The sequence below is a fragment of the Vigna unguiculata genome, chromosome 11 (genome assembly GCF_004118075.2).
Source record: "Vigna unguiculata cultivar IT97K-499-35 chromosome 11, ASM411807v1, whole genome shotgun sequence".
In the NCBI taxonomy this organism is placed as follows: domain Eukaryota; kingdom Viridiplantae; phylum Streptophyta; class Magnoliopsida; order Fabales; family Fabaceae; genus Vigna; species Vigna unguiculata.
In genome coordinates this window covers 11,161,452-11,174,204 of record NC_040289.1, presented here as the reverse complement: position 1 = coordinate 11,174,204, position 12,753 = coordinate 11,161,452, and the positions used below count along the sequence as shown (strand labels likewise).

At 35.4% G+C, this 12,753-nt stretch overlaps 1 protein-coding gene across 1 annotated transcript; it reads left to right on the top strand.

Annotated features, from left to right (window-relative positions):
• The first annotated feature begins 8,219 nt into the window (after positions 1–8,219).
• On the top strand, positions 8,220–12,347 carry LOC114169701 (TPR repeat-containing thioredoxin TTL1-like). Its single transcript, XM_028054967.1, has 7 exons — positions 8,220–9,421; positions 10,094–10,289; positions 10,374–10,558; positions 10,648–10,981; positions 11,071–11,275; positions 11,355–11,461; positions 11,558–12,347. The coding sequence occupies exons 1-7, from the start codon at positions 8,553–8,555 to the stop codon at positions 11,708–11,710; spliced, it is 2,049 nt and encodes a 682-aa protein (XP_027910768.1). The 5' UTR covers positions 8,220–8,552; the 3' UTR covers positions 11,711–12,347.
• Positions 12,348–12,753: the final 406 nt, after the last annotated feature.

Genomic DNA, 12,753 nt, shown 5'->3' with positions numbered 1-12,753 from the left:
TTTCATAGAGCTGTCGCAGTAAATTCGGCGCTGCGGATTCGTTCACCGTTGGATCGGGCTGAAATTTTTACAGCAGGTTCGGAACTCATTGCTCTTCATTCTGACCGGTCGGATCTTTGATACGAGGTCTGAGTTGGGAGATATTAATTTCGCACTGCAGCAGTGATTTGTAGAGGTTTTCCTCTCTTGTTCTTCTCTATTTGAAAGCTTTGTTGCTTTGTTATTTGGTTGGGTGTTGGCACTAATTTGTGCTATTGATTAAGACTCTTTTGTACTCTTGTTGATCATAGTGAAGCTATTTCTTTGGTCTGGACGACTCGTGGTTTTTACCCTTGATTTGAGGGGTTTTCCACGTTAAAAATCTTGGTGCCTTTATTTGTGCTTTTGGTGATTTATTATTGCTGCTCTTTGATTATTGCTCCTCATAGATTCTTGCAAGTTAGGGGAAATTATATCCGCTGCATTCTCTGGTATATTGTTTGTTGTTGTTTTCCCCATCAGAATTTTTTTGACATCTCTAGATGTAACATCCCATCTAGATATTACGAATTTAAATAATAAAATAAAGAAATAATAAATAACCCTCATTTATTTATTCTGCATTTCCCAAAAATGCGGAAAATTTAAAACATTTAATTCATCATAAAATACCTCAAATCCATTATTTATAAAAAAACTCAGACTACAAGGTTAAATTCAGTAATCCAATGACTACAAAATTCTCAAAATTCTTAAAGCAGTAATAAAACTCTGTAGAAATTTCCCCAAGCTAGCCCACGCTTCGGCTCTATGCCTCACCAGATCCACCTGCAACATCATCTGCTCCAGTGTACTGCATACATGATCATTGCCAAACACAAGCAAATAGGGTGAGCTAATAGTTAACCAACATATATATATATATATATATATATATATATATATATATATATATATATATACATAAACATATATATCATTACAAGCACACCAAAGGAATTCCATCCTTTGATTTCATGTCACATGGCCACCACCATGTTACCTGTGTTCTACGTCTTCTAATGAGTACCTCAAGATGTCTTGCTACCACAACTACCAACTACAACTGGTAGAGCACGTGCAGGAAACCATGCTACGGACCACATTCTGTAACACCAGGTGGAGTTCCCAAAACGAATAACATTCGTAACATCCCAAGACTACCAAACTCGTCAGCTTAATACTAAGGAGGGCAATCTAACTGGACCCATCCGTACACGCCACAACACGCACACTCACACCGGCAACACTCGCCAACCCGAGCCACAACTCAAGAGTTCCTCGTGTTCATCTGCTATCCCGAGCCACAACTTAAGAGATGTCATTCCGAGCCACAACTTAAGGAATACCACGTGCTTAACCCCTATCCCTAGGCACAACTCAAGGAATACATTCTGAGCCACAACTCAAGGAACCCAGCAAGCCGACGTTTGAGGTATCACCAAAGCTTTGTAGATCACGCACATCCAAAGCAAACAAAGCTTATGCCTTTGCATCATCGCTTGGCGCTGCTCCGGAGCCGCCATGTGAAACTCACTTCCAAACCACCTAGCGGGGGACACGTGTCATCAGGCGCCAAACACCTCTAATGCTACTGTTTCTGCAAGTATTGCCTGGCGGGACAACCCTTATCGCCAGGCGCCACGCGCTTCAATACCCCACTAGTTTTGTAGCTATCGCCTAGCAGTCAAACACCACCGTCAGGCGCTACACCAGTACTTGTACAGTACTGGTTTTTTAAGCACCCAGAACAAAGTAAAATCAACCGTACTCTTATAATTATGCATATCCACAATCAAGAATATAGGTTTCCAAAAATCAACATGACTCCCATGCACACTAATTAGAAGAGTATAACAAAGAACATTAAATGAGTTATTCCATACATTGATTAGACAAGTCTAAAAATACACATTAGACAAGTTTGCCCACACACTAATTAGGTAAGTCTTGCAACACTAATTAAACGATTCTAGCAATATACATTAGACGTATCTATTCACACACATATCAAATGAGTCTATTAATTTACATTAGACGTTTCTATCCATTTTCAGATTAGACAAGTCTTGTGATATACATTAGACAAGACTGTTCATATACTGATTATATGTATCTATCAATACACATTAGATGAGTGTGTCCATATAATGATTATATGAGTCTAACAATACACATTAGATTAGTCTGTCTATATATTGATTGTATTTTTTAGCAAGTTTACTCTACATATTTTTGCATAGTCTATCCTTTGTATATTTAGAGAGTCTACTCTATATTTGTACAAACGTTATTTTTAAATCTATAAATTATTTTTTACGTTAATTCTATTCAAAACTTAATTACAAACTTAAAATTATTTACTATTTCTTTCCTTAACATCTAAATTTTTTAAATATAATATATATTTATTAAATAATGTATCACTAATTAAGTATCACTTTCACTAACTCTATTAACTTAAAAAATGGATGTCATAACCATCTTCCAGTAATACCAATTTATATAATTCTATATGATTTTTTTAAAATTAAATTAATTATCTTACTATTTTTATTTGATCATTTATTACATTAGAATATTTTAATTAAAATAATTATCTTATTATTTTATTTGTTTAAGTGACTATTTATTTAAATTTATTTATTATTTTTAAACTAAATTATCTTTATAGAGTCAACTTTTTGTCAATTCTTAAAAGTTATTCTTAGTTATAATTATAAAATTAATTTTCTTTTTGTAATTTTATTGTAGATAATATTTATTTGTAAGTAGTGTTATAATTAAAAAAATAGTTAAGTTTAAAAAACGGACAAAAAGAGTTAAATTTAATAAAATTATCTCTTAAAAAATAAAATTTATAAAATAATTATTTTAATTTACAAAAATTATTTAAAAGGTAAAATTAGAAAAACAAATGTTAAAAAAAATAAGAATCCTTTTATATACACTAACTGATGAATAAATCATATTAACTACATTATTTTCTTTATATAAAGCCCTCTTTCTTTTTAAATAAAAATATTTATGTGACATCTAACTTTCCATCAAAGACGTGTTATTTAATTTGAATTGCTTGTTTACACTTCATTGTGTATAGTTGAAGTTTGTTTGTTTGTTTTTTGACTCATCATTGTCTTTCATTTTTTAAACTATTCTAAAGGATTAATAACTTATCAAAGTTATAAACTTTAAAATCTTGAAATTTTTCAAGATATTATTAACGAGGGAAAGACAAATGATGTAATGTCCCATTTAAGAAATAACATAATTAAATGAAACATTACAATGAATAATAAAAGGGCAAGTCATGGAGTATAAACGCTACTCCTTACAATTGTCCAAGAATACTTAGAATGAAAGACTAAGGCATACCATGATGCCAATAACAAGACGAAGAAAGAAGTTTAATAATATTAAAGTAAGTGCTCCAAGAGCATGGAAACACATGGGCTACAACCGTAAAAGAGAATTCAGAGAAGGTGGGGTCCGACCCATGATAAGCTATGTTGCGAAATCTCCATCATCCTGTTGACCACGAGGAGTTCTCGCATCTGCTTCCATCAATAAATTGATGATCATCGCAAAAGAGAAAATCACACACAAAACATACAAACAAGCAGAAAGCAAGCAAAAAGGGTAAGTTGGAGTAGAAAACAATTTATCATGCTATTTCATATGATTTTATAGCCAAAGATACTTACATCAATCAAGCATGTGAAGACTCGCAAACAAGACACTACGACTCAAGACACGATTATCCAGATACATATAATTAGTCGGATTCACCAGATGCTTGAACTTGTGGTGGCCTCTACTGATCTACAAAGTCAATTGCCAATGGGTTTCACCCTACCACTCACAAGGTTAGCCTTCAAACATCTAAGGCCATTATCCTGCCAAAGACTAAGGCCTCCTGCTACTCACACCACTTGAGTTAGTATGCTCTACGTGAGACTCACTAACTCCCTAGAGTGTCAGGATGCAATCCTTACTTGAATCCTTACTGAATTATATAATGAGGCACCACCACGAACTTCATGGAATTACGTCCTAAGCATAAGGCACCACCATGAGCTCCCACTAACAGGGGTCATGGAATTACGTCCTGACCAATGAGGCACCACCATGAGACCTCACCTAGAGATTCATGGAATTACGTCCTGACCACACCAACATCATGTTTCTCCAACCAACATAAAGTCATTATACATACCAATTCCATCTCAACATTTATAACCAACCATCCCATCCATGTTACATGCCAAGATCATGCCAATCTCATCAATTCCATCCCACAAACCATTCAATACATGCAAAATCACTCATTTCATGCTTTAACATAGTAATCCAACCAAACATGTGGCAAACATCCAAGAACAGAGAAGCAAACAGGACCCGAGCACATTCTCACCCAGTTCTCGCTTAGGCTGAATGGCCTCGCTCAGGCGAGCTCCTTTCGCCTAGGCGAGAACTTGAAAAGTGGGAACAATGGTCTTCGCGTTCTCTCGCTTAGGCGAGACCTCCTCGCCTGAGCGAGATGGACTCTCGCTCAAAACAGGAGCTCGTCGCTTGAGCAACAACTCGCGCAAGTTCTAGGGAGCAACTTCTGGTACTCTCGCTTGGGCGAGACTAGCTCGCCTGGGCAAAAATACCAGAGTTCTCCACTGTTCACTCGTGCAACAGGCAGTCAATCAAAACCAAACAATATTTTTAATAGTTCCCAAGCAATTATAATAGCAGCCAAGCATCAAACTCACGAAACAGAACCAGGGCAAGCAAAAAATTGCAAGAAACAGTAAACCCTAACTTCCCTTACCTAAAAAGAGCTAGCCAAACGACTCCAACACCTAAGCAAAAGAGTACGACAGCTCCTGGAGCAGATTCATGAGTTGAAAAACAGCGGAACAAGTTCAAAAGGGGTTACCATGGCGAACCCTAATTAGAATCACGACAATAGAGCTGGAATAAAGAAGGTACGATTAAGAATCAACTTACATGGACTGGAAAAATGGAGTTGAGCTAACTCGAAGACGAATGAGACCCAAACCCTAACAGAGCATGACTGTAGTTCTACGAGAGAGTGAGAGGGAAACTAATTTCTGAAAATTGCAGAGAATAAGAGTATTAGGGCTGTTTAGGGGCTTGGACACCCTATGAGCCAACCTTAGGTCCAACTGATTAGGGTATGCTCCTTTAAAATTAGGGTAGCAATTAAATGAAACAATATTTGACCTTTTAAAGGAATTATTTTCTATTTTGTATATATATATTAATAAAATCATATACGTGGGCATGTTTTTATTCATTTTTTTATTAAAAACTATTTTTATTATAGATAGTTAAAAAAATTAAGATATAAAAAAATTATTTTTACAATTTTATTATAGATAATTAGTTAAATTTTAAAAAGATTATAAATTTATATATATGGTAAAATAATAAATGATTTAAATGAATAAAATAAAATTGATATAAATTAGTTACTCTCCTTATTAACATGTGTAGATATAAGATGTATATAAATAAATGCATAAACAAATATAAATAAATGTATTACTTCATGCATTAATATTGAAATTTAAATTTAAATAAAAGTATGTAGGTAATTTTGTAGATATGCATAATCTAAATTTAAAGTTTAATCCTAAACGGCTGGTATAATCTGTAATTGAAAGTCCTAATCCAACTCTTTCAAAAGAATAGTCCAAATCTAGTAAGATATTTTAAATAAGTTGATAAATTTAATCTTTAAATGTTAATAAATATATAATAATAATAATAATACGGCTATAAAACATTATTTATCATATTAGATTTTAGAGGAGGGAATTCTCTAGAGAGATACAACACTAATGAAACCTGAGTCCAATTTCATAAGGGATTGATATCATTCTCAACACAAAATTTTAAGATAATGAGTTAATGGGTCTTCATCCTTATATAGTGTTTTACATTTTTCATTTATACCCAATGTAGGACTTAAACTCACACTTCAATTCTCAACAATCTCTCCTTCAAGGATGAATCTCTTTACATTGATTGGTACACTCCCCTCCGGCTGAAGCCATGGGTGCCCCTCTTCCATACCACAGTTCTTCTTAATGAAACATTCTTACATAAAAATCTTACCATGAAAACTTTAGATACAGGAACCATATTGCACTCGTTTGAGCCGGTTATCATAATCATAAACTCTGATACCATTTGTTTAGGTTTGAAAAGAGAAAGTTCACCGGAGAGATACAACACCAATTAAACTTGAGTCCAACCACATAAGGGATATATATCCAATTATATATTAAATCTAAACAAATCTTAAATTTATTTTTAAATTAAAATTCTCTTTTTCTAAAAAAGAATAAACTTTGCCCTAAAGTATTTGATAAACAAGTCAATGCTCTCATGAATTGCCTACCTATTCATACCTAATTTACTGTGAAAATTTATATAAAATCTTATGCTCTGAAAATAACATATTTTAATGTGTATTTACAGTTTGATTTCTAAGTTTATATTTTAAAAGAATTGTTAAAAAAAAAGTCAACTCTTTAAATAATAGTATGAAAAGAGTAACTATTGTGTTCTAAGTAATACTTAAATTGACTTGCAACTTATTTAATAAACTTTCTTATCTCAATAATTATAATAACATATCATATCTACGTTCTAAAAATATATTTTTGTGTTTTTTAATAAGATAATTTGAAAAAGAAAATACTAAAAAAATAAAAAATTAAAAAATTAGACAGATCTTAACTAGTTTCAGTTATGGGCAATGGTTGTAGTTGTGTTGGACACGATAAAAGTTACTGCAATAATATGCACAATATATTCCCTGCACATGTTCGAAAAATAAAAACAAAAAAGACTTATTTTTTAATTAGATCTGATTATAAATTAAATTATGTCTTAATTTATCTTAAATCCAAATAAAGTAAAAGTAAAAGAAAAATAAAGTTACTTTTACGAAGTCAATTTGCAACATGAAGTTAATAAAAACAATTAAATTTATAAACTTTGATATAAACCTGTACTAATTAACAGCTCAATTTATCACAAAGGAAGAAATGTTGTAAAGTAATAAATATAAAAGAGCAAGTATTAAGTGAAAGATAAAATTGAGAGATGGATGGAGACAAAAAAAGATTCAATAATTATTTTCTCAATTCGACATTATCCTATTTTTTGTTTTACATTATTATTTCCATTAATTGTAGCAATTTTCACTATTATAAATTATGGTTTTCTTTTTTGTCAGTTGTGATATTATTTTTACCAATGATAACAATTTTTGTACCTCTATTTAAATGATTTGTCTTGCATAAATACCAAATTTAAAATAATTGAATAAAAATCAAATCATAAAAATAATGTGATATACCTAATATAAGCTAGTTTATAAAATTGAAAAAGTATTAACATACATCAACATTTTCTAAAGCAATGCATATAATAAGAAGGTATAGCTAAATGATACCTAAGTTCTATAAAGTTTTATGATTTAATTTTCTTAAAATGTAATTAGTAATACAAGTTGTTAACACGTTCTTTTAAAATTAAAATAAATGAAATATTTATATTAACATATTTCCATTCACTCTTTAAGAAAACACATTACCTTCAAACTCAATTATAAACAAAATAAAACTACCTTCACATTCATTGAAAAAATAATAATTAATTTCATTTAATGTTGTTTATACATAAAACAAATGTTTTTCCTGAATTATTCTCATTTTATATTTATTGAGAATTATGTCCAGAGGTACACATATTTTAAAATATTGCATATCATAAATAAAGATTTAAAAACTAAAATTGATTATATTTAAATATATTAAATGTGACTTCCTATACTTGAGTTCAAAGGGAGTAGCAGTAATTTTTTTCCCCTAATGCACCTCTAGTACATCCCAAAACTAAATAACAATTAACTTAATTCATAAAGCCACAAAAGATTACTCTTTTCCTTATTTATAATTTAAAAAAGTTAAAAATGCCCCATCATTCAATAACTTGGCATTTATAATTTAAAAATCTACTTTAATTGAACATTCTATTTATTTATTTTGTCATCATTATATACTTATTTTAATTAAACACACTATTGATTCGAGAATTCAGAATAATTGGTGAAATTAAAAAAAAAAAAGGGAAAAGGAAGTAATGATAATTGAGAAAAGAGGAGAAAGAGAAAGAAGAAGATAGAAGAGAGAGAAAGGTGTCTCGTGAAGCAGGAGGTGAAGCTGAAGCAAAACAAAATAAAAGCTCACCTCTTTCCCTTTCTTCTCTTTCTTTCTTTCTTCCTTTTCTTCTTCTCTCTCTTTCTGTCTGTGCATAGTTTTTCACACTTCAGAAACACAACACAAACCCCATTTTTGGTTTTTCTCTCTCTCTCTCTCTGAGAGCACTCACATTCACGAGATCCTCATATTGTGAGAGAAGAGAATTACGAAAGGAAGAGTTTTTAAGGTACCCTTCTTCTTGTTGTTTGGGAGGGTGAGAAGAAGGAGAAGAAGGGGTGAACAAAAATGTCACATTATGGGAAACCCGTGTCCGAGTTAGGGCTCAGCGAGCGGTTGCGCGACTCACTGAGTTGCTCTGACGATACCAACAAGCCCGATTTCAGAGAACTCGATTTGGGGTCGCCGGTTTCCACATTGCGGCCACGCCAGCACTTCCACCACCACAGTGCGCCGACCACGAGTAGTAACAGTAGCAGTAGTGGCGGCTCGACCGGGTCGGTTCCGGGTCGGAGCAACCCGGTTTCGGGGAGATCCCATTCCGGCGAGTTGTCCGGGTCGAGTGAGACTAATAGTCCGACCCGGGTGTCCAAACCGGGTCACCGGAGATCTAATTCTGGTCAGAGTTTGAGTCAGAGTCAGAGATCCCCGTCGTCGTCCTCGGCTGCCGTGAATTCGCCGCCGCTGAATGTTCTCCCGGCCGGGAACATTTGCCCGTCGGGGAGGGTTCTCAAGGCGGCGACGGTGGCTGCAGCGGCGAGCCGGAGCTCCAGGAGTGATGTCTTGGGGTCCGGCACGGGGAATTACGGCCACGGGAGCATAATGCGTGGCGGCAAGGGTGGTGGGGGGAATAGCGGTGGTGGTGATGCGACGAGTGTTAAGATCGGCGGCGGCGATTCGGGGAAGCGCGTGGATCCGGAGGAGGTGAAGAGGATGGGGAATGAGGAGTACAAGAGAGGGCACTTTGGTGAGGCGTTGTGTTTGTATGATCGGGCAATTGCGATGTCTCCGAGCAATGCCGCTTACCGGAGCAACCGGGCGGCAGCATTGACCGGATTGGGACGGCTGCCGGAGGCGGTGAGGGCGTGTGAGGAGGCTGTGGGGTTGGATCCTAATTATGGGAGGGCGCATCAGCGCTTGGCAACCCTGTTTTTAAGGTGAATTTGGTGTGTGTGTGTGTGTGTGTGTTGGTCGAGCCTCGCAAAATTGTTGATTTTTTATGAAAACAAGGTTTGAGAACACTGTTTGTGGTCTTACTTATGGCTGCAATGTCAATGTTTTTGCAACTGTGATTTTGTCCACAAAGTCAAGTTTTTTGCAACTGTGGTTTTGGCGGCAGTGTCAAGGCTTTTGGGGTCTCTATGGCTGCAACTGTGGTTGTATTTGTCCATGACATCAAGGATCTATTGACTGCAATTTTTAAACCTGGGTGTGACAAGGTTGAGTGTAGTTGAAAACAAGGTTCTAAGCAAACTACCGTGATTTCAATCACAACAACAAGATTTTTTTAGTCTGAGAGGCTGATTTGTCAACCACTATTGTGACGAGATGAAAGCATGATTGAAATTTAAAACACTGGTAGAAAACGAGTTTGGAGTGAAGTTCTTGATGTAGGAAAACAAGTTTTGAAACACTTTTTCTTATTTGAATTTAATAATTGATAAGTGGGATTTGCTTTGGAATTAATGAATGTTTCTTTGTTAGTTGCAACACTGTTGGATTAGAGACCTTTTTGTTGTTATGTGTTTTGGATTTGGTGTTTTGAATTGTATGTGGTGTGTTATTGATGTGAAAGTTGCTGGTAAATAAAATCCTGAAATGTGACACAGGTTAGGACAGGTTGAGGATGCAAGGAAGCACCTTTGTTATCCTGGGCTGCACCCGGATCCTGCTGAGTTGCAGAAGTTGCAAATTGTGGAAAAGCATATTAACAAATGTGGAGATGTTAGGAGGATAAGAGATTGGAACAGCGTACTGAGGGAGGTTGATGCTGCTATTGCTGCCGGGGCAGACTCTTGTGTTCAGGTACTTTTTGATTATATGTTGTTGAAGTTAACTTGTTATTGTGGTGTGAAAAATGTCTGAACTGGTTGGAAATTGAATTTACAGCTCTTTATGTGTAGAGCTGAAGCCCTTCTGAAGCTACACCAGATGGATGGTGCTGAATCGTGTTTATCAGGGATTCCCAAAAGCGAGCCGCGTCCCAGTTCCTTATCACAGGCAAGATTTTTTGGGATGTTTTCTGAGGCTTACTGCTACTTTGTTAGAGCTCAGATTGAGATGGCTTTTGGAAGGTGAGTTCAGAAACTGTAAGCTTCATCAGAAATGTAAGCTGGCAAAGCTATGTGTTGCAGAGTGAGAATGGATGATGGATGTGTTGCAGGTTTGAGAATGCAGTTACAGCTGCTGAGAAAGCTAGTCAGATAGACCCCAGAAATGTTGAAGTTGCTGTTTTGCTCAAGAATGTGAGGATGGTGGCTCGAGCTAGACTGCGTGGCAATGATCTTTTCAAATCAGAAAGGTTCACCGAGGCGTGCTCGGCATATGGAGAAGGTCTGAGGCTAGACCCTTCAAACTCTGTTCTCTATTGCAATAGAGCAGCATGTTGGTTTAAGCTTGGGCAATGGGAAAGATCAATTGAGGATTGCAATCAAGCTTTACGCATCCAACCAAATTACACAAAAGCCATTCTTCGAAGGGCTGCCTCAAATAGCAAGGTAAACCTGTCTACTATTTTGATGCACTGCATTCTCATACACTCATTCTCAAAAGGTAATATGGTCTTATCTATTTCCTCATTATGCAGTTAGAAAGATGGGAAGAAGCAGTGAAGGATTATGAACTTTTGCGGAGAGAATTGCCAGATGACAATGATGTTGCCGAAAATCTGTTTCATGCACAAGTAGCATTAAAGAAATCTCGTGGGGAAGAAGTACGTAATTTAAAGTTTGGTGGTGAAGTGGAGGACATATCAGGTCTTGAGCAGTTTAGAGCTGCAATATCTTTACCAGGTAATCAAAATGGCTAAGAAAAAGCTTCTGCAACTCATTCTATTTTTCAAATCTCCTGATGTTAACTCTAATTTCACAGGTGTTTCTGTTGTCCATTTTGAAACTGCATCAAACTTGCAATGTAAGCAGATATCTCCTTTTGTGGTTACACTGTGCAGTCGCTATCCGTCTATCAACTTTCTTAAGGTAGCTTCCTTCACTGTTTTTCACCTGCCTCTATAATATTCTGGAAATTAGATGTAAAATAAAGTCTTATTTTTTGAATTTTGTGTTTGATGAAAGGTGGATATTCAAGCAAGCCCTGCAGTTGCCACTGCTGAGAATGTGAGAGTTGTACCAACCTTCAAGATCTACAAAAATGGCAGTCGAGTGAAGGAAATTGTATGTCCTAGTCATGATATGTTGGAACACTCTATTAGGCATTACAGCTTGTAGAACTCCTGACCTTGTACTGCTTTTGATGATGATGATGATGATGATGATGTATACCGCTCGACCATGCTGCAAAACTCTCCACAGTTCATCCAGCCTTATGATCCCCTCACAAAAAGTGTCTCTTGATACCTGTGACATATTCAGAAACCACGAAATAATCTTGTTAGCAGACAGTGCCAGTGGAACCAGGACATAATCTAGTTCCTTTTGCAGTTGTTATTTATTCATTCATTCCTAATTGCTTTCTGGTTCCATGTTCCATGTTCCATGTTCCTCCCACTTTCCCTTTTTCTTCTCCTTTTCAGTTCATGTAGACCATCTGTTGTTTTATCCCCAGTTTCCTTATGGGTGAACAAAAGGGAGGTTTTATGTCTTTACAATTGATTAAATTGTGAGTTTATATTTTCCTTTACAAAAAGGGAGAGGAGGTTGGTCTGCTGCTAGAGGGGAGGATTGTGTACATGTATATATGTGTTCATTATATACCAAACACCGGAAGAAGCCTTGGAGAGGGAAATAGGATGAGTGGTGGGTTTAATGGGATTGGTGAAATGAGGATGAATATGTTGTTAGCTACTCTTATTTTTCTGTCTTAGCCATTTAATCAATAAAATTTCCCATTTTTTCTGCTGTTCCATTACCTTTGAATGAATAAGTTGATGTGTTTGTGTGACTATGTCAGATGATTTTACCTTTTGATTACCTACTCTTACAAGTATTGGTTGAGAAGTTTAAACAGAATCTCACAGAAGAATGATAAATGGTGTTGAAAATGAATTGCCATTTATTTAATTGGACAGTGGGACTTGGTCTTGAGATTGGGAAGCAGGATATGGTTGCATTTAAGTTCATAGCTGGCTTTTTGTGTTAAGTTTGACACTAAATGGCAAGGTGCATGTGTTTTAACTGTTATAGGGTGGTTGATTCATTTCAGAGTCAACCTTGAATTTATGATATACATTTAAGTTGAAGATGATCTGAGTAATTTCCATTTTTTACATTCCAAACAAGGATTGTAAGTGCTAAATGATGAAAGATAGGAA

Excerpts from the sequence above, each read along its gene's own strand:
- LOC114169701 (XM_028054967.1), top strand. The coding sequence starts at position 8,553 with ATGTCACATTATGGGAAACCCGTGTCCGAGTTAGGGCTCAGCGAGCGG. Across the intron at positions 10,559-10,647 it reads ATTGAGATGGCTTTTGGAAG|GTTTGAGAATGCAGTTACAG; the intron begins GTGAGTTCAGAA and ends GATGTGTTGCAG. Across the intron at positions 11,276-11,354 it reads AGCTGCAATATCTTTACCAG|GTGTTTCTGTTGTCCATTTT; the intron begins GTAATCAAAATG and ends CTAATTTCACAG.